The following is a 24,491-nucleotide window of genomic DNA, read 5'->3' as shown; positions in this document are numbered from 1 at the left end:
ACTTAGACCAGTCCTACCTATATCAGTGTTGGTTCTACTGTAATACATACTAACATCTAAATACAATAAGCAACAAATTCCAGCTTGAACAGTAGATTCATGATTTTGATGATCATTCCGGCCCCACCGCCCAGACTTCAAGTAGATGTTTATTGATCCACAAGCTATCTCTCTAGTCTGATTTGATAGCACATTGGAAAGACTCTGCCCTATCTATTATAGAGTTATAGAGTAACATTTAGGGGGCTTTTGATCGCCAACATTCACATCCCAGACATGCTTTCCACAAGTTGTCCGTTTATCATAGTCGTCTGAGTCTCCATCGATAGTCCCAAGTATTTCGATCTTTCCAGATATAATTGCCCGCTCGCCTCATCAAGCTCATCAGAATGAATCATTATAGTCATCTTTTCCCCTCTTTGCGTCTGCCACTTCTTTGCTTCTCCGTAAATTGACTGCGGGACAAGGCATACAGTTCCAAATACCATACCCGCGCATTCACATCCCTGTAATGGATATGGATTCGACACCAGCTCAGGCGAAATGGGTAGCCCTTCTAATTCCGACTCGAGAAATGGCGCTAATTGACCCTGGATACAGGCCTCATGAAGGGCCATTTCATCTCCACCCTGAGCGAAGAAGTTCGTATATGCTTGTCGGAGGTCACTTAGCTCCAGTGGTGTTCGACAGTTGTAGAATCCATAATCCACGGTAACACTACGGTGAGGCTGTGGAGAGGACAAGCGAGTGAACCGTTTCAATTCCCATACACTCTGGTGCCTCGTTCCGACGGCGCTCAAAAGGGTCTCGAAATTCCGCAATTCTACGATGGCATCGCCAAAGCCGTACTTTCTGAACAGGTCGACCATCTTCGACTCTGCCATGGCCCTCCAGAACTCTTCGAATACACATCTATCGAGGAGCTCCCTGTATAGCTTCTCCACTTGTTTGGTTTCGCCGCCATTCCGAGCTGTGCAGAATCCAAGGGAAATCCAGTTGTCCTCGTCGGCGTCGGGGATGTATCCATTTCGAATCTGGCAAAGGAACACATAGGCTTCGAGCTTTTCCCGTGGCTTCCACAGCTGATATGGAAGTTGCTGATCTTCGGGCTTGAGCACATGCTTTTGAGACTCAAACACGAGATTAAAGTCAGTCTCTTTGTTGGCAGCAAAGCCATCCTGCTGACTTATCCAATGGCTCTCATTTTGAATCCAAGTAGATGGTATCTGGGAGCTTCGGAACAGAATAAATTCTTTCAATTTGTCTTGCTGCCATGCGTCTCGAAGCTCTTCTTCTCCCACACCCCAATCTTTTACGAGTCGGCAGTACAACTCGAAAAGTCTCCGTTGATCAGCCGCCGATGTAAAGTAAAGAATTCCGAAGGCCCTAGCAACGTCACAATCTTTGGGAAATTCGTGTGTCTGGCATGCAATGATGAAACGATCCACCTCATCTATTGGTCGTCCAAAACTGCAGTTGAACTTGTGTTTTGGCCAATGAGACTTTTGGCACATTTTACTGCAGTAAAACGTTGAGCCGCATCTGAAACAGGGACTCAGATTTTCGGTTGCAGTACATCTAGCACAAGCTATCGATGTGCTTTCCGGCGTAGAAAGGACACAAGGAACTGCTGGAGGCGATCCACTTTCTATGTCAGAAGTAGGCGAAATATCCCGGCTGCTGCGATCGGGCTTACTCGATCTATAGCAGGTATCAATGAAGTTCTGCTTGTGACAAAGACATACATAGAGCTCTTACCTGACAGTTATCTCTCTCGGGCTGTGATGTGATAGCCACTCCGACTCTCTCGCTTGGAGTTTAGGGTCCGGTACATGGCGAGAAAACGGCGACCAGGTACGCATGTGTTGTGGTGCAACTGGAGATGAAATAGTCGATTCTTTGACTGCAGCGATATGGTAGTCCCGTTCTAGAGCACATTCACGTTGCATCACATCCCGGAGGTTTCGAGCAGCATTGTCCAGTGTCTCACAGTACTTTGGCGGCATGATAAGCGATTTCGGCAGTCTCCATTGCGAGTACACCTTTCCATGATTGTTACGCGCTTGGAATTGTGATAAACTTTGTAGGAAATGACCGCACATGAAACAGGTCTTCTTGCTAATGCCAAGATACTGTGGTGTTCGGGATACGCTGTCAGTACTCATGAGATGTAGCACCATTGTCATTTCTGCATGGACCCATTTTTTTTTCCTAAGGCACTCATTCAATCTCGCTCGGTCTCTTTCGGACGGCAACTGTGGGCACAGTGATAGCGACGGCGTAACACTTTCAGCTTTATACCCAGGCAGGAGCTCTATTTTGACCCGCTGAAAGTTCGAGATCTCGCGCGCTGCTTTATCAAAGGTTTCTGCAGCGACTATAGGGCGACGAATAAAACCCAGCTCTTGCACTATCTTATTTGCTTTCGGCAATGCCTCGATCCTGGAACGAAAGTCAATATTGGCCCAAATCCTCTTAACCCCACCGACAAGGACTTGTGAAGAGATGCGTCGGGAAAGAAATTTCCTTAAAAAGTCGACCAGGCCTGTCTCTCCCTTTACTGATTCTAAGATATTGACGAGTTGTTTGACATGGTAGTTCAAGCGTGGGGTATAATATTCGCTGAGCTGTCTTTCCAGGTCCGGTTTGAAATCCAGATCGAAAGGATCTAAGGCCAAGGTTAACCCAACCAAAATTAAAATAAGGAGCATACACTGCTCAAGCTTACCTCTCGCAGCAAGTTGTTCCAACGTGCCCGCCAAGCTTTCTAAGAGCTTAATGTCCTTGTCTTCCCAAGCAGCGTTTCGTGACGCGAGTATAGTAATCTCATCTAGTCCTTCCCGTAGATACGTGCAGGTCACATAATGCGCATCTTTCTTATAGCACAATAACTCGGCCAGCTGATCCAAAAAGCATCTTTTCAAGTTCTTCATATTCTCTGAAGCTAATGGAGCGACGACGGCCGACGATCCAAGTTCATGGTTGTGTAGTTGCTCATTGGAGGTTTCTTCGTCGTCAGTTTCTTCTTCGTCCTCTTCCTCTTCTCTTGCAAGGGGAGTACGCTGTTGCTGCTGGACCTGGAGGACAGCTGCTAGCGTTGTTATCTGTGATTCTATCTCGTTTGGGAGATTCCAAACGTCAGTCTTGATGCCAGCTGTCGGGCGAGGCAGGTGGAGCTTTTTAACGCGCGACATCCTGTTGTGGACGACAAGGCCGGCGTAGAATCTAACGATTCAGACGTGCTTAGAATCTGAATGAGGTAATGGATTAAGATATGGTCGAAATCATGTTTAAGGCACAGATACCAACGGTAGGCGGGGTTGTCGGGCGGGTGAATGCTACAACTGGCAGGGATACTGCATGGAACGCCACAGAAGCATGAACTCCTAGCTGAGTGGTCAGCCTCGACATATTTTCAAGTGGTAGCTGGCGCCATGCATCCTACAATACATAATCCATGGCTCTACATTGATATGCTATTTGTGCTATTTTACTCCTCCTCACACTGTGTCCATGGTCGCACGTTCTCTATTGAAACGACTACGTTAAAAAGGTGTATTGTTGGGCCAGCCATCCTGAATGGGTTGAACCTATCGCTGGTAAATGTTATGTCCAAGCTCTTGCGTTACCCCGTCTATAACCTGCACCACATGAAGGGTTGAATGATAACAGTGCTTTTCTTTCAGAAAAAAAAACCTCTACTTTTGAATGATTGTCTTGCAATTATGCCGTAGCATACTCTTTCAAGTACGCGGCAAGCTTCTCAATGCCCGACTCGGGAATGGCATTGTAGTTAGACGCACGGATACCTTTACATTGAATCAGTCACAGTCATCGACGACAGCTTTTTGATGTCACTTACCTCCGACGCTTCTGTGACCCTTCAGGCCAGTGATGCCACGCTCGACAGCACCCTTCAGGAAGGCCTTTTCGGCATCGTCGACGTTGCCGCCCTAACTAGGTTAGCCCTCGCGTCGAGACATCCGTAATGAGAGTTGAGGGACATACCTTGATCACACGGAAGCAGGCGTTCATTCTTGAACGCACCTCCTTGGCGGGGACAACCTTGTAAACCTCGGGGTAGGCGTCAAGCGTCTCATAAATGAGCTTGGCCTTTCTGTCGGCCACAGCCTGTTGTCCGTCCACCTTGTCGGGGAATGAGGCAAGCAGCTTCTTCAGAACCTGGCCTGCAATGTAGACACTAAATTCTGTCAGCGGAACCAACCTGGTAAGCTTGGTGGATCACTTACTCGAAGATGGGGAGAGTGTTGTACAAGCTGTTGTTCTTAGCGGCAACAGAGTAGTCAAGGATGGTGGGTGCGATCGGCAAGCCGAGCTTGCGCAGGATGGCAGGAGAGCAAGGGGAAGAAACAGGAGGCAAAAGGTCCTTCTTGATGATCACTCCCGTGATTCCAGCAACACCCAAGTTCTTCTGACTGTAAGGGGTCAGTGGGAATTCTATCATGGGAATTGACAAGCCTTACGCTCCAAAGAAGATGATCGAGTAGTTCTGGTAAAAGGTTAGCATCGAACCAATTTGTATAGCGGGGCTCTGGTACATACCTGGACGGGGATACGCCTAGACAGGATGGTAGAAGAGAAGTCTCCAACGACGATAGGATCCTCGTCCGTGCCCTTGGGCTCGAGAACCTTGGGGAAGCTGGGGAATTCAACGCCATCAACAGTCTATGTAAGACGCGTTAGCGAAGGTCTCGTGACTGAGAACCTATACACACCTCGTTCTCGCACTTGTAGACCAGGGCAGCCTTGCGGCTCAGCTTCCAGGTCGACTCGTCTGCGATCTTTCCGAACTTGCCGTCGTTGACGGTCCTGGAGTCGCTGACGATGTTGACATACTCAGAGCCAAGAAGGCGAATGGCTTCCTGGCTGGCCTTCAGCGACCATCTGTGGGCCATTTAGTATATGTTGATCGATTGCTATGGGCTTGGGTGACCATACGATCCAGTGACCAGGTAGTCCAGCTTCAATTCCGACTCGACCTTCTTGCGCAGCTCGCTAATGACTTCATCCTCACTGATACCGGCCTTCTCCTTGATGATCTGCTGTCTCTGCTTCTCAGCCCAGATCGAGACGAGGTTGTAAACGGTCGCATCGAATTGGCCGGATCCACCACCTTCAATTCATCAGCGAGTCGAGATTGCGAAAAGAGATGGAGTCAGCGATATACCTTGCAGGAAGAGGATCTCGTAGGTGTCGGGGATATCCAGGAAGTTGGCAAGGTCAGCCTTGGCGCCATTCAGGATATTTGTCGCGATTTCGCTGCGATGGCTGTGTTCTGCGACACCACTAGAAGAGCAGGTCAGATACGGTCGCAGATAAGATCGCACAGATCAGTGCCCCTCACAGTCCAGTGTCTTGGTAGTTCTGCAGCGCCTGGGCAGCTGTGGCAAGAACATCGGTGGGGAGACTGGCAGGGCCAGCACCCAGGTAGGTAATGTCTTCTCTCTTCATGATGCTTGATTGCAATTGCTGTTGTATTGTCTTGCTGCAAGCGATAAGAACAGCAGAAGAATTTAAATGACGCGATCGGTGCTTGACTCATTAAGTCCGGGGCTAAGCAAAGCGGCTTCCCCGGGCGTGTCTGGCCCCGGGCCTTCGTTTCCCCGGTGTGCCACAGAATTGCCCCTCGCCGGCTAAAGAATGCGGTGGGCAACTCAAGCCATCCTCGTGAGGCTTGCCGATGAACGCATGATAGTGCAACTAGTAAGGGGTGTATGACAGGGTTGGATATGCGCAGGTGTGACTCAATCCCGTAGCCCAAAAACATGCTGGCGTATGAGCGGAAAACAAAAAAAGGATTTCTCCCCGACTGGGAGTCGAACCCAGGTCTCCCGCGCTTGTTCCCGACTGGGATTGACAAGCGGAAATCATGACCGTTAGACCATCGAGGATTGTTGAAGAAAACTTTCACATTTTGGCTATATAATCCTATAGAAGGTAAGTTGAATGAGGGTCCCCTTGAGGATGCTTTTCGCCGGAACAATTAAAGAGCCATTGCAGCTCAACACGAAAACTGTGTAGAACCCTAATTTAAGAGGCTGGGATGGATTCCAACTTTCGGAATTGTTAATGCCAAGATACATACAACTACATTACATTATGACTCTGTGCGTTCCATCAAATCCGCTTACGGAGTTCCTGAATCCAACACATTCCTCTCCTGCTTCATCCCTCTTTTAGCAAATATTGGGCCACGCTTGTTTTTGGATGCGATTCAATAGCTAACAGGTTGTTTGGTGCTGTGCGCTGGTGTGGCCTATTCTTCTTTGTTTCCATTTTGGTTAGTCAATTGTTAACTCGCCGGATATATATATCTCGCAATCGTGCCACGGATGCTTCGCGCGAGGATTGAAGTTCATGCCATCGTATCGTCAGATACTACTACTTGTTTAATTCTGTGATAGCACCCGAAGTCCAATTGCACATGTCACACAGAAAGAAAGATGGTGTCGCCTGCAAGGCGCCAGCAGCATAAGACATCGTGACACCCCCATTCGCCACTTCAACACTGACGAACCTATCGTCAGTCCCAACACTATCTTTAGGTCGCACAGAATACTATGGGCTTTCTTGAGAACCTGCAAGTAGAAACAACGGAATATACCACTATTCCGGCGAATCGAGCACTGCCGGCTGTACTACCTGCATGTTAATCGGTATCAGTGTCAAGCGTCAACAGCATCATCCATGGATGTGGAAAAGCAGGACCCACCAACTTATCATGTGGGGTCAGCAACCAGCAGGGTCCGATTCTACCACACCCCAATCTAGCCAACGCATTCGGCGCCCAACACACGTCTTTCCCACCAAAACACCTCGGAATATACAAATAAGTGTACTACTATGAGCACGATTGCTGTGGCCGGCGGTACCGGCGGCATAGGAAAGACTATTGTCGAGGCATTGCTGCAAAAACCCAAATATCGAGTCGTTGTCTTGACCCAAAATGTATGGCCTCTATAAGATGATGCCTCGCGCGCACTAACTCATGGAACGTAGAGTCCCAAAAAGGATCCCGTTCTCGGACAGACGCAGCAAATTCAAATCAACTATAATGATATTGACTCTATCGTCGAAACGCTGGAGAAGCATGCGGTGCACACAGTCATCTCCGCCATCGGAATCTACACCGAGGAAGCCGCCCAATCGCAGATGAACCTTGTCCAGGCTGCCGAGAAATCCAGTGTAACCAAGAGATTTGTCCCCAGCGAATATTCATTTATCCAAACCGAGGAGTATGTTGATCCTGCCTGGCACTAATGGCAACTTTGCTAACGAAACAGTCTCCTACCTCACGATCCCAGCATTAAGTACTGGCTTGATGTAGCTGACCTGTTAAAGAAAACTAAGCTGCAGTATACTCGGGTGTGCCCTGGTGTCCTCATGGACTACTGGGGAATGCCTCGAGTGCGAACCAACATCCATCAACACGTTCTCGGGATCGATGTAGCCAACTGCTGGGCCGGTATTCCTGGTGACGGCAACGACAGAATGAGCGTGACATATTCATACGACTTAGCAGCATACATCATGAAGTTACTGGATCTCGAGGAGTGGCCTGAATTCAGCATTTTTGCAGGAGACGATATTACTTTCAATGAGCTCCTCAAGCTTGCTGAGGAGGCTCGAGGTATGTGATTCAGACACCCACGAAGACATTTGACTAATATAACCAGGCAAAAAATTTGATGTTGTTTATGACAGTGCTGAAAACATCAAAGCAGGCCAGGTCACCGTGCCCCCCTTCCTGACCGGGGTTTCCGAGGAGGAGGCCCGGGAAATGACCGTTCTGGTGAGCCGACTCACTATTGCCGGTGCTTTCGACCTACCGAAGGAGCGTATGAATGCACTGTTTCCCGATATCAAGCCCGTGAAGATGAGGGAATTTCTTATTAACACATGGAAGGATGAAGCATAAGACTGGTTAACGTTGAACAATATTGAGTGAGTTAAATATCTAGTAGTTTCTCTACGAAAACCTCGTGATTGCAAAATGTGGTATATAAACATCATCTGCCCAGTGATTGCTTCCCATCCATCTTACATCGAAACAATCCCTCTTAGAATGTACACAACAGTATCAATACAGAAACCTAATCAGAGGTCTCATCATCATCTCCGTCCATAGCTCCCTTAAAGGGGTTATCGAATACTAATACATGATCATCATCTGCAGAAACTGTTAGATTATCCACCAGATACCACATGTACGGGAGGCACAGCATACGATCAATTGCATCCGGATCACTTTCCGCATCAGTGATATGTCCAACTGCATGAACGATATGTGATGTCACATTATTGAGGTGTAGCATATCAATCAGGGATTCCTTTTGCTCGTGGGGTGGCTGGCTGAATGCCGGCGTAGGAACCTGAGTCTCGTGTTCGGACATTGTGCAATATGTTCTAGTACTATGGTAGTGCCTAATGCCGAGGTAAGGAAGTCGTTGAACAGGATAGAACAACAACAGTGGCTGACTACAACCAAGTCTGCAGACCGTCAAGATTTATACCTGTGACATCTATGACTGGTTGCCACCAACTATGGCAGTCCGATCTGACATCAGTGAAAGCTAAAGCCTGTTCATCCCAATAGAACTGGACATTGTACAGTAGACAAACTCAAAGGGGATAATTTATCAAGATCTTCATGAACTATCTCTTGACATATTCGGCAAGAGGGTAGGTCTTTCTGTAGCGTACATTTTATTCGTCCATTATATGGAGAAGAAGAAGAAACATTATCCAGCACCAAAATCCAACCCGGGGTAATAGCTAATCTGGAGCCACCCAAAATATCATCCTGGGCTTTTAACATAACCCATAAAACATCAAACATCAATCATCAGAGGTCATATTAATCAAAATCCTCCACATCCCATGTTGAATCCGGCGGTCCATCTGTGACACCAATTAGCCATCTTTTGTTTCCCCCCATCACCACAACCAAGAGATATCATACAACCATCTTGAATAGAAAGCAAATACCCAATCGTCTCAATCAGACTCGGCGAGTCCTCCACAGGAGGGACCTCCTCGATGAGATCCTCCAGACTGGGAGAACTGTGATTTTGACCCCCAAGCTCAGGTTCAGGCTTTCTGACTTCTTCAACCGCGATGCCCATAGTATTCTTCTCAGAAGTGGTGGACATGGCGATGGATGTGCCTCCTTATGGAGACTATCGATCGATCGATAAATAGGTAGATAGTAGGCAAAGCCTCAATAGTGGAGTGTAATTTCTCGACAGAATACCGTGTAGCGCATGTACCAAGTAGCTACACCTTCCTTCCCTCCATAAAACAGCCAAAATTCGCCATCACAGGCAACTTAAATAGCGTGCAAGCAACCTCCAAACCATCAAGTCTTGACATCAAGCGATAATCCATAACCTAGGCTCAATTCGCGGGGTAGACTGGTAACTTTAGATATTCACGACAAAAGTAGTGAAGTCATGGGATCACCAGTGAACCTTCAAGTGGCTACAGGGGAGCGTGCTCGATTTTGTGTCTGTCATCGGGCCTCAGCTGAAGTCTGTTGGTTGATTTGACATGGTTGTCCTTGGTTGATAGTACAGGGATTCATGGGGCGGGTGGCCTGATAAGGTACGGCCAAACCTAATTTTAGACCATGGCAGATGTATTCTGGGGGCGTTCTAATAACCTGGTACCGATGCCAGGGGAGGAATATGGGCTTCTTCTGAGATTGGGAGGAGCCGGTGATTCATTGAAATCGATCGATAGCTGAAGGAGAAATAGCTACTGTATCTTCGGATGGGTCCGAAGAGCTGTGTGTTGTTTACCACTCTTTCAGTAGCACATGACCCAAGCTGGTTGGACTAATGGGCTAGCCTGGCCAAGCATGCGATCCAGAGCATGTATACTGATGAAAGTCCACCCCAAGCGACCGACCGAAGGTGCGACTAACACACACATTGTGTAAAAATAATCGCGAAGAGAAAGCAGATGATAGATAAAAAAGCAAAAAAGAAATGATTCAAGGCCCGAGCCGCGGATCGAACGCGGGACCTCTCGCAGATATGCTTGGGTTTGTATCCCTAAGCGAGAATCATACCACTAGACCACCCGGGCTTGATATGTTTTTTTGCATTATTTAATGGTATAGTTGGAAGCAAAAAGGCATTCTTAGCAATCCAGTTAAGAGTCTTGATCATCTAGAGATACTTAGGACACATGAGCGAAATAGACCTCTCCTGGCATACCTCGACCCATTGCACCAACCGCCTGTGACAATAAGCAGCGTAAGTGCTATTTAAATAGCGTGAGTAGTTTAGCAAACCAGCCTCTCCTCCCATAACATAGTCGTCCAGTTGAGAGGTGTATCTTCAACACCGAACCAATCAGTTCCAGCCACAAAACTGAATGTCCGCCGTTGTACGGTACATGAAAAGTCGGGTGTATGTTGTGCTATCTTTTCCAATCAATACCTCATTCTTACGCTTCGACCCATGTTATCATGACGTCGTGACATGCTTATAGTGTAATGACTAGCATCTCTAATTGAAAATCCATTCTTTCCATCACAACCAACAACCCCACAATGACTGAACATCAGACAGAACCACAATATCGCTGCATCGGAGCAGGCTTTTGCGGCACAGTTTGGGCCCAAGGGAATGGCCCAGCCATCAAGCGCGAGGACGGTGGACCAGAAAGATCCCTGCCAAATGACTATGTCATGCACCAAAGAGCTCTAGACAGCATTGAAAGACTAAACGGAATCAAAGCTGGAAGAGACAGTGGCTCTCTGGCGAACAGGTATCAAGTCCATATTCCAAAATGCCACCGATTCTTGACAGCGAACGATCCGTGGTGGAACGATAATATCCGCATGTTCCCGAACAACTATGAACCCTGCAACGCCATAATCTCAGATCACATCCCCCCCTTTCCGGAAGAAGTCAGAAAGCTTCTGGTGAAGAGATATTGCCACCCAAAGCTTCAAGAGGAGATTTTAGGAAGCGTGGCCAACAAAGACTGCCTCATAAGGCCGTATCTAGGCCGAAGGCGAACACAGAGAACTGAGGTAAAACGGACACCCAGATTCAGCGCGTTCTCGTTACGAAACTACCCTCTACATGAGGATCAAATGGAAGATCTCGGTGTTCCCCTGCACGATATGCAGACCTACGCGAGTATGATGGGAGAGGCTCTAGCTACCCTTCATTGGCTTGGTGAAATCGACGGGAATGATATCGAGTTTGTACTGGCTCCTTCACCTGGACAAGGCAATATCAAAAACGTTTTAGGGGAGCACTCACTATGGATGCTGGATTTTGACTTATGCCGCTCTATGTCAATGGATATCGATGGTGTCCGGCAAGCTGTCAGTGCTTACTGGCGGAATGATCCATTTTATCCTCGGCCCATGGCCAAGATGTGGAAGGATTTTCGAAGTCAATACTTGGAATCTAGTGAGCAGATAATACGTGCATGTTGTATTATAGGCCCTGAAGAACGATTGTGTCTGGCTCGAAAGTTTATTGACTTAGTGGAGGAGGAAAAATGAAGAATCAGGTGTCGAGGCACTGATATAGTGAATTCAATCAAATTCAGCATTCACTGTTTCTTTTGTATCTCTCTCGAAAAAACTACACTGACATCTAACGCGTTGGACTTTCGTGTTTCTCTTACCATCTTCCCAACTGAGCGATCTCTTCATCTCTCGTGACCATCATAGTTCATTCTCATACCAGTCTCGTTCTTAGAGTGTTATCATCGGATTAGTTCAGCGTCTTATATAACATCCTTCAACATGTCTGACCGTCGGGAACTCCAGGGTACTGACAGTTCGTGGACAAGTTCTTTTGCCGATGCTTTACAACAGAATCTCCAGCTTGAAGACAAGCTTCTGAGGGAAGAGAATGAGACACCACAAGAAAAACTACAACGGCTCCTCTCCACTAGGTCTGTTATATCTACCTCCTCCTCTTTTGCAGAGCGTCAGCAAGCTGCCGTCGGTTTGAAAAGTCCGTTTCGGGAGATTGGAACCGGCTCGATCGGTAAGATATTCGAGCAGCCAGGAACACCTTGGGCGTTCAAGGTCCTCATTGTCGACCGTACGGATAAACTCTGGAATAACTATGCTATGCATCTCAAAGTCCAGCAAAGTTTTGATAGATTGGGAAATATACCGGGGCCTGTCGAAGTACCTCGAGTATCATGGTTTGCTAGCAAAGATTCAGAGTTCTGGACGGAAAACCTACACCTCTTCCCGAATGAGCCCACATTCACAAGACGACCCCGGGAAATTCTCTGTATGGAACGAATCATGCCTCTGCCCCAGCCAGTGAGGCATGCCCTCATCGACATTTTCTGCAATCCGAACAATGCCCAAGTGGCGAAAAGTGATCCCCTGAATAAGGACTGTCTTATCCGTCTACTTTTAGGTCGGAAGCGGTTCGGGTCCTCACGACCAGGCGGTAGTATGTTTTTTTCTCTGCGCAATTACAAATTACATGTCGACCAGATCCAAGATATCAAGCTTGATGCGGATGAGTACGCCAGGGGTATGGCTGATGCTCTAGCAGTCCTCCATTGGCATGCGAAAATTGATGCTATGGATGTGGAGTTTGTCCTCGGAAGTTCACCAATCGATCAGAACGCTGTCCGGAGAGAGATGCATTTCCCAGATATTCAACGCCTGTGTCCAGGTACTAGCACCTTTGAACAAACCACTAACACATCGCCCAATTTCAAGAAACGTATGGTTAGCCTGTGGCTTCTAGATTTCGATGCCTGCACTTCAATCACAATGAACACGGCGGGTGTTCAGCAAGCTGCCAAGGCATTCATGGAAAATGATCCTTACTATCCACGACCATACTCTAATGATGACTACATGGAACATCTATGGCAGATATTCTCCCACAGTTATGTTGCGACGGCCAAAAAAATCACCGCAAGAACAACGTGGCAATCATTACCTGGGCAGTTTATCCAGGAGATACAATCAAGATTTTTGCAACGAGCTGAATCTACTCGGTCCGGGGACAATCGACCAACCGCCACATCGAACATGTCGCTTGGGAGAGGAGAGTCGTCGCAACATAGGGGAAGGCCAATCAGCGGGCAATCTAGGCGTGCGCGTGGGGAGCAAAGAGGGACCAGAGGGGGTAGAGTCACACCTTCAAACTCACGAACCAGGGGATCTAAAGATCAGAGATCAAACCCAGACGAGCATAGCACTTCACCGCGTTCCCGCAAAGATCGGGGCCGAGGACGTCGCTAGAATATGTCGTTGGCTGATGTGTATAGCTGATAATGTGGCTCTCTTTTCTTATTTTACCTCGTCTTCAATATTCTTTTCGGGCCGGAAGACTAGGTTGAAACCGGATTAGCCAGCTGCAAGGGAAGTAGATCAGCCCAGCTGTCCCTGCGGATGTCAGACGGTCAGTCGCTTGCTCGGAGGAGGTACCTGGATGACACAAAATTCAATTAATCACCGACCATGTCAGGCGACGAATCGCGAGGAGTTTCTCTGCTTATCTTCCGGCACTTACGTGGACATTAAATATCAACTTGGCTCGGACTCCGATCGTGTTTCCATAGAGCGCAGACTAATCTATCAAGCAAGCACTATGCCAGGATTCTTCCCCTATAGCCGAGACTTATTATGGCGCCACGACCAGGATGTCTTCACGGCTGAGTGGGAACTGCACATATCAGAGCGACGAACCGTGGCACCACTCAGGTGACGTAATGTCGATCCATACAATTTGGGTGATGAGGACCCGGTGACAGGGGTCACTCCAAGTCTGGGCCTCCGTGTCCTGGAGGACCGTGTGTTGGCATTCCGATGGCGCGGGGTTTTTCTTATAACGGTGCTCGGATCCTTTCTCCCTTCGTGTTATTGTCTTTCTTTTTTTGTTCAGACGCGGATTCTTCTTCAGAAGTTGGAAACCCGCTTCCGCGTTCTTCTTGCCCTACCATTTCAACCTATGGAAAGATTTCGTCGTTAGCAGGTCGCGCGGGTACGCTTCTCTTGCAGTACCAGAGCGATCTCCCTCCGCTTGCAGAGAACTCTGTTAGTCGACAGGAATGGTTCAAGTACAGCGACAGTGACCATAAACGTCTATTTTCTCTGCGCCAGAAAGGGCAGTCTCAGGTATGCGCTTTCAACTGGCATCGTCATGAAGTTGCGGAGGCTAATGATTTAAGATCTGACCAGCACCCCGCCCGACCACTCGCCAGTCGATTAGCGGTACGAAGATACTACACAACTAGACACGATGTCGAACACAATGGCACAGCCGGCTGAAAGTTCGGTGAACTACGATCTCACCAGGAAAAGCCACATGGGGGGAGACTGCATTCTGAAGCGCTTTGCGCAATGGTTCTGGTCGGTGTGGATGATCGCCGGGTCTGGGACCCACGATGCCCTTGCGGATCCCGCGAATCACCCCAAAGCGACAAACGGTGCCTCCACAAAGACGAACGGATGTGCTGGCACAGCGAGAGGTGGTTTGTCTACCACTGGAGAATGCGACACAGGACTGCGGGAACAGTCCTCTGGAAACGAGCATAGTTATCCTTGCAAGGCATGCCAGACATGGGGTGTTGTTTGCGATCAGCAGAGACCGCGCTGCTCGCATTGCTTGGATCAGCAGATACTGTGCTTCTATGTGGCACCTTTGCCAAAACCACCGAAGCGGTCAACCAAGTCGCGTTCCCGCCACGTTGAGATCGTAAATTCCTCGCCCCGGCTGTTGGCGAGTTGACTTTTTAATGAATCACGAGTGAATGAAGTTACTTTGGTCTTTCTACACAGCTCTTCTCTTATCGTCACGATAGATTATGTCCGGCCGATAAGATAGGCACGTGTCTTAGATAGCTCTATCGTCCAGTCACCCCACATGCGGGGGAAGACTAGCAGAAGGTTGCTCAAGGGAGTGACACTTGGACTCCAGATGACTGATCACAAACCGTACATTTCCGTATGCGGGATTCGGACGGAGAGTAGTATATTCAGGGCATGCACGATTTGCCACTGTTCCTTCACGGCGGATATCCAACGCGGACCAAAACACTGCCTCCACATCAAACAAAAGAAATTTGCAAGTGTATGATTGTACTAATCGAATTTGAAACTAGTAACTCCCCGCAACAACTGATTTGACTTACCTCGGATACTTGATTTCAACATGCGCCATCGCTAGCAGTCGTCGGAGCACTGTCAGCCGATTCCCCCGCCACAAGGTACCGTGGTACATATTTAGAGATGTAGTCTCTACAAGAGCAGTCTGAACTTTTGTTTGACTTCTATTTACAACTGGGTGCACGAGGGCGGTTTAAGGTTAGTTGCCGTTACCGTTCGCTTCACCATCGAGCTGGCTGATACATGAACAGATGGAAGCAGAATACATTCGGATTGCAGATGCAATCCAGCAAGAAGCTCGCAAGAATGACAAGAAGCGACTTCTCGTTGCTATCGCTGGAATACCAGGCTCTGGCAAGACCACCACAGCTTCAGCTGTCGCTCAACAACTCCGAAAGGCCGAGTCACAACCAAACAAAATAGCCCTCATTTCCATGGACGGCTTCCACTTGTCGCGGGCGGCATTGGATGCTCTTCCTAACCGTGAAGAGGCATACATCCGGCGTGGTGCACCGTGGACCTTTGACGCAGTGCGTTTCGTTACGTTTGTTCAACAGCTACGACAATGGGCAGATTCTACTCCGTTTCCATCAGACGGAGACTCATCATCTGACGCTGCTGTGTTATATGCACCGTCATTTGATCACGAGGCCAAAGACCCCGTTGAGAACGGCATGACTGTCACAAGCGATGCCTCGATTATTATCATCGAAGGCAATTATCTCCTATTAAACGAAGAACACTGGCGTGATGTGTCACATTTGGTTGACTATCGCATATTCGTCGATGCAGACTTGCAAGAAGCCAGGGGAAGAGTTGCCAGACGACATGTCAGTGCGGGGATTGAGAAGACGCTGGAAGATGGCTTCCGTCGTGTGGACAGTAATGACTACTTGAATGCGCTGCATATCCAGGAAAAACTGATACGGCCGGATATGGTGGTTAAGAGTGTGACGGAAATCGCATAAGATATCATCTAGTGTACATATCTAGGGTACAAGTTGCTCATAATAAGACAGCTTCATAGAAAGGAAGCTAGATTCGGGGAAATACCGGAGAAAACCCATCACTCCTTGATCTTGCTTTTGTGGAAAACATCTATGCGCCGAATTAGTTATCACCCACCAAGAGAACTAGACCGACTACAAGTAGTTACTCACCCGGAATCTCAGGCATCCAACGAACCCTACTCTGACAGAAGAACTCCCCCTTGGGCGGCAACACCTCCGGATCATCCAATGTCCCTACACAAATATACCGAAAATCATTCTTGACCGCATCCTACACAATCCCCGTTAGCAAACCACTTGCTGCACTACCCGCCAACCACCTCAAAGAGACAGAACCTACCCCATACTCGCAAATATAACTCCCACAATCCCCACAAAACTCGCGATGGATCATACTCCCAGACCCATTATCGCCCACATACTCCTTCAGCGTGCCAGATGTGATCTGAAGAGCATCCTTGGGGACCTTGGCGGTTAGACCGTAGTTTGTTCCGAAAGCTTTCTATAATCCGGGGAGGTATTTGTTAGTCAATTGAGCACCTTGTGGATAACATTTATTTATAGATCGCAGATCATAACCATGGAGCAGTCTGGCTAGGCTAACCTTGCAGCTGCGACAATGGCAGAGGGACGTGCGGGCGTCGTCTGGAGACGAGAGGTTAAGGTTATAGGTGATTTTATGACAGAAGCAGGAACCGGGATAGGATTGCATTTTGGTTAGGTGGTAATGGGATTGATGGTAGGAAGAAACACTGTTTGGTGGGTTTTGTGCAGTAATCGAGTTTGTGTTATTGTTGAGGATATTATAACTCAGACTCCTGGGCTTGTTGTATAGAGCGATGCGCCTGACGAATGTTGACGTCACTGCTGTACTACAACCCCGGCGAGAAAAGATACTCGTGATCGGCGCGGACATGTTATCTTGAGCAATTGGGTGAAGTTATCTTTTCTTTATCAAAGATACGAAATAATAATGGATAAATTATAAGAGCAGGTTGCTGACCATGGCGCAAGCTATATCAGCCCTCGATATCCGTCGTAAGACTGAGTGTCTGCAGCGATAGCGTGATGTGACCATGACCGAATGAATCCCCTCATTTCTTTTCGGCAGCTACCCGATCAGCTGACACTCTCTACGACCGTCTGTGCCATCTTTTATATTTCCCCGACTGTCTACTCTTTCATTTCTTCTTTTTATTCTGACAAGAAACGGCGATCGCCTCGCGCCGTATGCTGATCAGCCGAAAGGCTTATTCTTTCGCTCCGCTTTTTACATGCCGCAGCGTACATAATAGCATCACCAGGCGTAGTTTATCCAGCACATTCACAATGTCGCACAAGGAACAGCCTCACGGGTCGCAGCTTGAGAAGCGCGCTGTCGTTTCTTCATTTATTTTCCATTTTCCCAAGGGTCCGTCTGAGAAACCTGTTGTTGCGCTCTTCAAGCGCAGTGATAAAGTGCGGACGTACAGGTTCGTTTGCCCCGTTACATTCTTTAATTGCTGCAGTTTTTGCTGATTGTCGCGACGTAGCCATCATCTCGCCCCGATTTCTGGCAGCATAAGTCGCAACGACAATTCTCCCATCGAAGCAGCGTGGCGCGAATTGGCCGAAGAAACCTCCCTCGACCAGTCTTCACTCATCCACTGGCGCACAGGGAAGCCATTCACCTTTGAAGATCGATCTGTCAATCGCGAATGGACCGTTCATCCTTTTGCTTTCAAGCTGAAAGACCCATCAGAGGGAGGAAAAGGCGAAAGCGCTATCAAGATAGACTGGGAGCACGAGGGATGGGACTGGTACGATCCACAATCGGTGCTGGACAGGGAAGACTTGGAGATTGTCCCGCGTCTAAAAGACTCTTTGCGACGAGTCTGGTTCGAAGGAGAATTGAGCGAGCGCGCAGCCAAGGCGCTTTCACTGGGTCTAGAGCGTCTACGAAGCGACCACGAGAGCGGAGCGCAGGAATTGACCGCTATCGCGCTAGTGGCCTTCCGGGATTTCATTGTTCAGACGCAAGACGAGATCAATAGTGAGGGATGGTGGAAAACTGTTCGCATGGCAGCGTGGCATCTTATCAAGAATGGTCGAGAAAGTATGGGCGCCTCGACGATGAATGCTCTGATTGCCGTTCTAGATGAGGTAAAGGACATACTTGTGGACGAGCAGACAAACTCGCAGCATAAGTTGGAGCGGGTCCTGAATGTGCTCGATCATCATCTCAAGTGTCGGAAGAGTCGTCAAACGCAAGTGAAGGATGCTTTTGCAAATTACATTCGATTCAAGTTCCTTCATCATGGGGAGGCGCTGGATAAACTTACCATTTTGACTGTTTCGGCTAGCTCAACTATCCGGGACAGCATCTTGGAAGCGTATGCATCGCTGGACATCCGAAAGCTGGAACTTCGCATTCTCGAGTCGCGGCCACTATTTGAAGGCACTAGTATAGGCTCATCCATCGTCAGCCACTTCAAATCACGGTTCCTGGACACCCCCGGTAAAGAACTGAAAGTGAAGATATACACAGACGCATCTGCCGCTTTGGCTGCCGCCGACGTGGATTTGCTACTTCTCGGTGCCGACCGGATATCCAGCACAAAGGGAGTGAGCAACAAGACGGGGTCATTACCAGCTGTGCTTTGCACAAAACACGTCAGTCCTAGTGCCCAGATCGCTGTTCTCAGCGACCTCGAGAAGATCAACTGTGTCGGGAGCATGATTGAAGATGATCATCATGAAGACAACGATCCGATGGAGGTCATCAGTGCCTGGCGCAACGATGGCGTCAAAGCCGTACGGGTGCTCGAAGACGGCATGAAGGAGGCTGATGCAGAGGGGTCGTCGACGGTCGAGGTGAAGAATACCTACTTCGAATGGGTGCCGTTGTATATGGTCGATGCGTTTGTTAGCGAAGAGGGCGTTATGGATGAGAGTCGCATTCGGGAGAGGTCGAAACAGCTAGGAGAGACGGTTAATAGGTTTTTTGAGGATTTGTGAAGCTGCCATGGTGAATGGGTTTAGGAACGGGATAGTGATGGACTGAGATATACTAATGATTTTTACTATAATGTACCCATAATATACATATAGGCCAGCATGCTCCCTATTCGAGAATTCGAACACTGGCTTCTGCTCACATAACTCATTTTGTCTATCCTCTGCAGGAAGAGTCCCCACCTCCCCTTTTGACAGAGCAAACAGATTCTATCCGCCTACTAAGTCGAGGATATATGTAGCCATTCTCTATAACCGTGGTAACTACTCCATCTACATTACTTCCCCAAAAAAGTCAACGCAGCCAAACACAAGGCATCAACCCCCGTCCTCAACGTCGGCTGCACCACCGGCGCAAACAGGGCTGAATGATTCCCCGGAATCTCCTCAACCTTGCCCTCCTTCTCAGCCCTATCCCAAACCCCCTGATCCACACCCCCAAGCAACCAAAAACAGCTCGGAATACCCCGACAAGTAGCAAGGGAACTAAAGTCCTCGGCGATATTAGTCCTGGCCACATCAGGATCAAAATCCTGAAAATGCCCCGCAAACGTCTCCGCAACCCTCCTAGCCACATCCCCATCATTAACCGTAGGCGGAAACCTCCTCGTCGGGGTAAACACCGGCTTCACCGGCGACCCACTAGCCAGACACTCGGCCTGCACAATCCTCTTAATGCCCTCAATAATCTGCTCTCTAACCTCCAATTTCACAGACCTAAAATCCACCCCAATCTCCGCCCGATCCGCAATGATATTCTCCGTCTGACCCGCCTGCAAACTCCCCACCGTCACCACCGCCAAATCCGCCGGATTAATTTCCCGACTCACGATACTCTGCAACCTCACCACAATATGCGCCGCAAGCAACACCGGATCCACCGTCTGATGCGGCTGCGACCCATGTCCGCCCCGCCCAAACACCGTAATCTTCATACTATCCGCCGCCGCCATAATCGCCCCTTCGCGGGACGCGACACTCCCCGCCCGCATGCGCATGACATGCTGGCCAAGGACTACGTCCGGCACCGGGATGCGCGAGTAAAGCCCGTCGTCGACCATGGCTTGTGCGCCGCCTCCGCGCTCTTCGTCCGGCTGGAATAGCACGATCAGCGTCCCGCTCCATGCGTCCCGCAGCTTGACGAGGGTCTTGGCTGCCGCGAGGAGACAGGTCATGTGCATGTCGTGGCCGCAGGCGTGCATGACGGGTCGGTCGTTGCCTTCTGTGTCGCGCATGGTGATGGTGCTGGCGTAGGGCAGGTTGGTTAGCTCCTTTACCGGGAGGGCGTCCATGTCTGCGCGGAGCAGGACGGTTTGGTGGCGTTTGGCCTCCTCCCCTTCTTCTTGGTTGGTGTTGTTATTGCTGACATTGCGGAAGACGCCGGCGAGACCGTACCCGCCGATGTGGGTGTGGATGTCGAAGACACCGAGTTGGGTGAGATGCGCGGCGAGATATTCTGAGGTGTGTTTCTCCTGTCGGGAGAGTTCGGGGTGCGCGTGGAAGTGTTTGTAGAGGACTTCGTAGGGGGTGAGGTCTAGGGGGGTGGAGGAGAGCAGGGATGAGATGGTGGTGGTGGTGGAGTGAGTCATGTTAGTTGTAAATGGGCTGTTGATTAATGGTGGGTTATTAAGTATGAATCGGTTGTGGTAAAAGGAAAGAGATGCATGTTAGATTAAGCTGGTGTTTGATGAAGCTAACTAGTCCGTAATTGCTCTAGTTTTGTCACTAAGATGGCGGGCTGAGATTGCGTGTTTTGGAGAAGTGATCTTAGTCTTTGATGTGACTAACGGCGGATCGGTGGGGTGTATACAGAGCGGAGACTAAACATTGTAAGGTATTTTGATTGTAATGTTTTACTCCCTCATAGAACTGATAAATTGTCTGTATTGACTCACTTCTACTCGAAAATTACAGACTCGCTGACCAAATGTTACGCATAATCAAGTATGTTCTATCAATGTCATCTTGATGGTTTTAAAGCTATGCCTCACCGCTTACCCCACATTTTTTTGCCGCTGTCACTCCGCATTAGCACTCGCTTATCGATAACCAAGCTCGATCTTACACTACTACACCATACGCGCATAAAAGGACGAGGGAGGAACAAAGGGAGAATACTCTGACTAGGAAAAGGGATAAAGGCAGTTGAATGCAAAGCCCAAAAGTACCAAGGATTACAATCAACGATCCCGACCAACAGGAAGAAGCAAGAATTGAAGTAGAAGAAGATAGCACGTCTCGCTGATATTATTGCGAGCAAAGGCGCCAGAAACTGCTGATGAGTGCACGGAATGGCTGATACCGAAGTCCGAATCCCTTTAATGCAGGCAGGAGTTTCGGCACCGCAACGCCGGTCACGAACAAGAAGCAACCGATTGAAATGCATCGGACATCTGGTTCCCCGACCTCCGCTCAGACAATGTTTAGACTTCTGCTCCCGAACGCCGAGCTGTAAGCCCCGAACCCCCGTATGTATAGGGCGTTCCGATCATTCTGCGATCATGAAATTGGTCTTCGATTGAGATGTTCACTGTACGTACTGATGTTTTGCGATCTGCAGGTGCATTTTAAAGTTCATCGTGGTCATTTTGCTCCTAGAGAGTGAGAAGTTATCGGTAAAATGAAGACAAGAATTCTTATACGATTTGAAACATAGCTTTTAGAAAGACTATTATACGATTTTATATCATATGTCCATACTATTTGTATCTCTTAAAATAATCATAATACACCTTTAAGCATAGTAATGACTCATCATATATCTACAGTGCTGTATTGCTAATATCACATATGCCCTTTCCAGCTAGTCATGCATTGATCGCATATACAGATCTGGAGGTCACTGGAGCAAGCATTTTGAGTTTGCGTCTCTCTCAAGGAAACAGATAGTGTCCTTCGTTTGAACGGGATGCAAGGTCGGACGCAGGAGAAAGTAGATCATAACCGAGGCTAGTACCTCCCCCGCCTTTCCACGCTCGGTCTTTCTTTCATCAACTATATATTCGGGTATTCGTTTTTGAGATGGTAGACTTCCTTTAGCCACCCTATCTCCTCGTCCCCTGAATATTGAGCATAAGAGTATATCATCCGAGATGACCCTTAACCAATTTCTACAGACCGACCGCGAGACATACCCCTATGTCTTCATGAAGAATGTCGACATTCCCTTGAAAACCTCTGGCGAAGGAGTCCTCCGCGCCAACGTCTTTCTCCCCAAAGACGCCGCCATTCGGCTCGCAAACCTACCCGGTGATCGCAACCTATGGTCCCTGTTCGTATAGCTGCTAGCAAGTAACCCAATGCATCGCTAACATAAATTAGATGGAAAAGACGTTCCGTATTCCGTCTTTAATCGAAGTAGCTTCGATGAAGTGAACCCACAGCACAAATCTGCCCATTCAGCGTGGGAAACCCCCGACCCAGGGTACTGGACTCAGCGGGGCTACATCGTCTTGAGAGTAGACGAGAGAGGAACTGGGCAAAGTCCAGGGCAGTTAGACGTTCTGTCCCGTGGAACCAGTGAGACATTCTTTGACGTGATCGAGTGGGCTGCTGAGCAGGAACGGTCGACCGGCAAGGTCGGCCTGCTGGGGGTCAGCTACTACGCCGCAACGCAGTGGAGTGTGGCCGCTCGCAGACCCAAGGGGCTGGCCGCGATTATTCCTTGGGAGGGCTTCAGTGACTATAACCGAGAGGCTGTTCGTCATGGTGGCATCCTCGCGGACCAATTTATAGGTCGGTCAGCACCCCCTTTGGTGTGTCACGAGTTCTTCGATATTGATTGCGCTGGCGGTTTGGGATCGTACAGGGATATGGTGGTCTCGGCAAGTACTGCCCAACCAATATGGCACTCCCGGTCGCTGGGGTGACCCGACTCTCGAAGGGGACTTGGATTCGGAGACCCGAGCTCAAAGCCTGGCTGGCTTGACCGACAACACCGTCCGGTATCCGTTCGCGGACGATGGGCAAAACAAGTCTCGAGTGTTTGCTGTTGAGGATGTCAAAGTCCCTGTTCTCAGTGTAGCCAACTGGGTAAGCCAGCAACGAGGCCTGCTATGAATACGAGCGTGTACTCACATCTAGGCGCTAGGGTGGTATTTTGCTGCACTTGCGTGGAAATGTGGTCGGATGGATGCGAGCGTCTTCTCGATACAAGTTTCTACGCTTCGTCGTTGGCCGACATGACTTACCCTTTTACTGGGAGCAATCGGCGGAGCTGCAACGGTCGTTTCTGGATTGTTTCTTGAGAGATGACGACCATGCGGGCTGGAAGACTACCCAGCCCCGGGTCTATCTCACTCTGCGGAACAAGGATTCCGATCCCACGAATGAGTTAGATCAGCCGGGTCGCCCTGAGGCGGATTGGCCTATCCCCGACACACAGTATACTACGTTTTTCCTTACGCCGAAGCGTACTCTATCTACCGTAGCCGCTGAGACGACAAATACCTGTACCTACGATGCGCTCCATGGGTAGGTCATCCCTCTCCTGAACTCATCACCTTCGTGGTCTAACTTCTGCACAGGGACCCTATCCAATTCCATTATACGTCCAGCTCTTCCATTGAGATTACGGGGCATATCGTCGTACACTTAACCATTTCCGCCTCTCGACTCAACCCTGACAATGCACCCCCTTCTGATATAGATATCTTCGTCACCCTGCGCAAGCTGGACAAGGAGGGAAATGAAGTGTTCTACACGGGTACCGTCGGCGATCCGGCTCCCGTTGTCAAGGGTTGGCTGCGTGTTTCGCATCGCAAGGTGGACGAGACACATCCTTTGCACCGCCCTTACCTGCCATATCGCAGCTACTCCCGTTCTGATGTGCTGCCGGTGGTAGAGGATGATAAGTATCCAGTTGACGTGGAAATGTGGCCGACAACCACGGTCCTGGAAGCCGGAGAATCACTCGTGCTGGAGATTGCGGGTCACGATACGCAGGGTGTGGGCTTGTTTTCGCATCAGCATCCAGAGGATCGCGCCCCAAGCAAGTTTGCAGGCCTGAATCACGTCGAGGTGGGTAGGGATAGTAGCTGGATTTTGCTGCCTGTCATCCCACCGCGGAACTAGCAAGCCCTCTACGTAGACGGCCATATCCATCCGGGCTAGCACTGGGATGATTTATTCAGGACATATTTGGGGAACAATGAGCCTGTCGCATACAGAGATAACTCTGTCCATCCTCCTATGGGTTTTCAGACCCTAATTACTTTATAGCAGACCTTTTCACTTTAGAAGCCCTGTGCCCTCACTGCCTTTCCCCACAACTTTGGCCCCTGGTAATTGCCGCCGCCACTCCACGACCTCCAAACTAGCTATTAACAACGAAGGTGAAGATATACTAGGAT

The 24,491-nt window shown here is 49.0% G+C and overlaps 13 protein-coding genes and 2 non-coding genes across 15 annotated transcripts; 7 read left to right on the top strand and 8 right to left on the bottom strand.

Annotated features, from left to right (window-relative positions):
- Positions 1-263: 263 nt before the first annotated feature.
- On the bottom strand, positions 264-3,194 carry AKAW2_21532S (uncharacterized protein; the record flags this gene model as incomplete). The annotated part of the gene is made up of 3 exons (XM_041686366.1): positions 264-1,701; positions 1,759-2,668; positions 2,729-3,194. 3 exons carry the CDS (start codon positions 3,192-3,194, stop codon positions 264-266), a joined length of 2,814 nt encoding a protein of 937 aa, XP_041540358.1.
- A 529-nt stretch (positions 3,195-3,723) lies between these two features.
- SER1 (O-phospho-L-serine:2-oxoglutarate transaminase) lies at positions 3,724-5,472 on the bottom strand (the record flags this gene model as incomplete). Its single annotated transcript, XM_041686365.1, has 10 exons — positions 3,724-3,809; positions 3,863-3,953; positions 4,009-4,201; positions 4,251-4,436; positions 4,485-4,510; positions 4,564-4,686; positions 4,737-4,905; positions 4,960-5,134; positions 5,189-5,307; positions 5,366-5,472. The coding sequence occupies 10 exons, from the start codon at positions 5,470-5,472 to the stop codon at positions 3,724-3,726; spliced, it is 1,275 nt and encodes a 424-aa protein (XP_041540357.1).
- Positions 5,473-5,822: 350 nt separating this feature from the next.
- AKAW2_t20034S lies at positions 5,823-5,912 on the bottom strand. Its single transcript has one exon. It is a non-coding gene; the product is annotated as a tRNA-Asp (tRNA).
- Positions 5,913-6,864: 952 nt separating this feature from the next.
- Positions 6,865-7,939, top strand: AKAW2_21529A (uncharacterized protein; the record flags this gene model as incomplete). The annotated part of the gene is made up of 4 exons (XM_041686364.1): positions 6,865-6,969; positions 7,021-7,256; positions 7,305-7,651; positions 7,698-7,939. 4 exons carry the CDS (start codon positions 6,865-6,867, stop codon positions 7,937-7,939), a joined length of 930 nt encoding a protein of 309 aa, XP_041540356.1.
- Positions 7,940-8,114: 175 nt separating this feature from the next.
- On the bottom strand, positions 8,115-8,414 carry AKAW2_21530S (uncharacterized protein; the record flags this gene model as incomplete). Its single annotated transcript, XM_041686363.1, has 2 exons — positions 8,115-8,191; positions 8,249-8,414. 2 exons carry the CDS (start codon positions 8,412-8,414, stop codon positions 8,115-8,117), a joined length of 243 nt encoding a protein of 80 aa, XP_041540355.1.
- Positions 8,415-8,878: 464 nt separating this feature from the next.
- Positions 8,879-9,173, bottom strand: AKAW2_21528S (uncharacterized protein; the record flags this gene model as incomplete). Its single annotated transcript, XM_041686362.1, has 2 exons — positions 8,879-8,922; positions 8,984-9,173. The coding sequence occupies 2 exons, from the start codon at positions 9,171-9,173 to the stop codon at positions 8,879-8,881; spliced, it is 234 nt and encodes a 77-aa protein (XP_041540354.1).
- Positions 9,174-10,019: 846 nt separating this feature from the next.
- Positions 10,020-10,110, bottom strand: AKAW2_t20033S. The gene has a single exon. It is a non-coding gene; the product is annotated as a tRNA-Pro (tRNA).
- Positions 10,111-11,794: 1,684 nt separating this feature from the next.
- On the top strand, positions 11,795-12,753 carry AKAW2_21527A (uncharacterized protein; the record flags this gene model as incomplete). The annotated part of the gene is made up of 2 exons (XM_041686361.1): positions 11,795-12,692; positions 12,740-12,753. 2 exons carry the CDS (start codon positions 11,795-11,797, stop codon positions 12,751-12,753), a joined length of 912 nt encoding a protein of 303 aa, XP_041540353.1.
- A 1,084-nt stretch (positions 12,754-13,837) lies between these two features.
- AKAW2_21526A (uncharacterized protein) lies at positions 13,838-14,205 on the top strand (the record flags this gene model as incomplete). The annotated part of the gene is made up of 2 exons (XM_041686360.1): positions 13,838-14,146; positions 14,200-14,205. The coding sequence occupies 2 exons, from the start codon at positions 13,838-13,840 to the stop codon at positions 14,203-14,205; spliced, it is 315 nt and encodes a 104-aa protein (XP_041540352.1).
- A 77-nt stretch (positions 14,206-14,282) lies between these two features.
- Positions 14,283-14,759, top strand: AKAW2_21525A (uncharacterized protein; the record flags this gene model as incomplete). The annotated part of the gene is made up of 1 exon (XM_041686359.1): positions 14,283-14,759. One exon carries the CDS (start codon positions 14,283-14,285, stop codon positions 14,757-14,759), a length of 477 nt encoding a protein of 158 aa, XP_041540351.1.
- Positions 14,760-15,387: 628 nt separating this feature from the next.
- Positions 15,388-16,104, top strand: YFH7 (phosphoribulokinase/uridine kinase family protein; the record flags this gene model as incomplete). The annotated part of the gene is made up of 1 exon (XM_041686358.1): positions 15,388-16,104. The coding sequence occupies one exon, from the start codon at positions 15,388-15,390 to the stop codon at positions 16,102-16,104; it is 717 nt and encodes a 238-aa protein (XP_041540350.1).
- A 98-nt stretch (positions 16,105-16,202) lies between these two features.
- AKAW2_21523S (GFA family protein) lies at positions 16,203-17,062 on the bottom strand (the record flags this gene model as incomplete). The annotated part of the gene is made up of 4 exons (XM_041686356.1): positions 16,203-16,234; positions 16,297-16,417; positions 16,487-16,648; positions 16,751-17,062. The coding sequence occupies 4 exons, from the start codon at positions 17,060-17,062 to the stop codon at positions 16,203-16,205; spliced, it is 627 nt and encodes a 208-aa protein (XP_041540349.1).
- A 314-nt stretch (positions 17,063-17,376) lies between these two features.
- Positions 17,377-19,143, top strand: AKAW2_21521A (translation initiation factor eIF-2B subunit family protein; the record flags this gene model as incomplete). Its single annotated transcript, XM_041686355.1, has 2 exons — positions 17,377-17,618; positions 17,679-19,143. 2 exons carry the CDS (start codon positions 17,377-17,379, stop codon positions 19,141-19,143), a joined length of 1,707 nt encoding a protein of 568 aa, XP_041540348.1.
- Positions 19,144-19,418: 275 nt separating this feature from the next.
- On the bottom strand, positions 19,419-20,729 carry AKAW2_21522S (M20 family metallopeptidase; the record flags this gene model as incomplete). The annotated part of the gene is made up of 1 exon (XM_041686354.1): positions 19,419-20,729. One exon carries the CDS (start codon positions 20,727-20,729, stop codon positions 19,419-19,421), a length of 1,311 nt encoding a protein of 436 aa, XP_041540347.1.
- A 1,503-nt stretch (positions 20,730-22,232) lies between these two features.
- Positions 22,233-24,213, top strand: AKAW2_21520A (uncharacterized protein; the record flags this gene model as incomplete). The annotated part of the gene is made up of 6 exons (XM_041686353.1): positions 22,233-22,295; positions 22,360-22,411; positions 22,462-22,875; positions 22,949-23,172; positions 23,231-23,613; positions 23,667-24,213. The coding sequence occupies 6 exons, from the start codon at positions 22,233-22,235 to the stop codon at positions 24,211-24,213; spliced, it is 1,683 nt and encodes a 560-aa protein (XP_041540346.1).
- Positions 24,214-24,491: the final 278 nt, after the last annotated feature.

The sequence above is a fragment of the Aspergillus luchuensis genome, chromosome 2 (genome assembly GCF_016861625.1).
Source record: "Aspergillus luchuensis IFO 4308 DNA, chromosome 2, nearly complete sequence".
Classification (NCBI taxonomy): Eukaryota; Fungi; Ascomycota; class Eurotiomycetes; order Eurotiales; family Aspergillaceae; genus Aspergillus; species Aspergillus luchuensis.
Note: the sequence above shows the minus strand (reverse complement) of the source record. Positions and strands in the feature narration are given on the sequence as shown.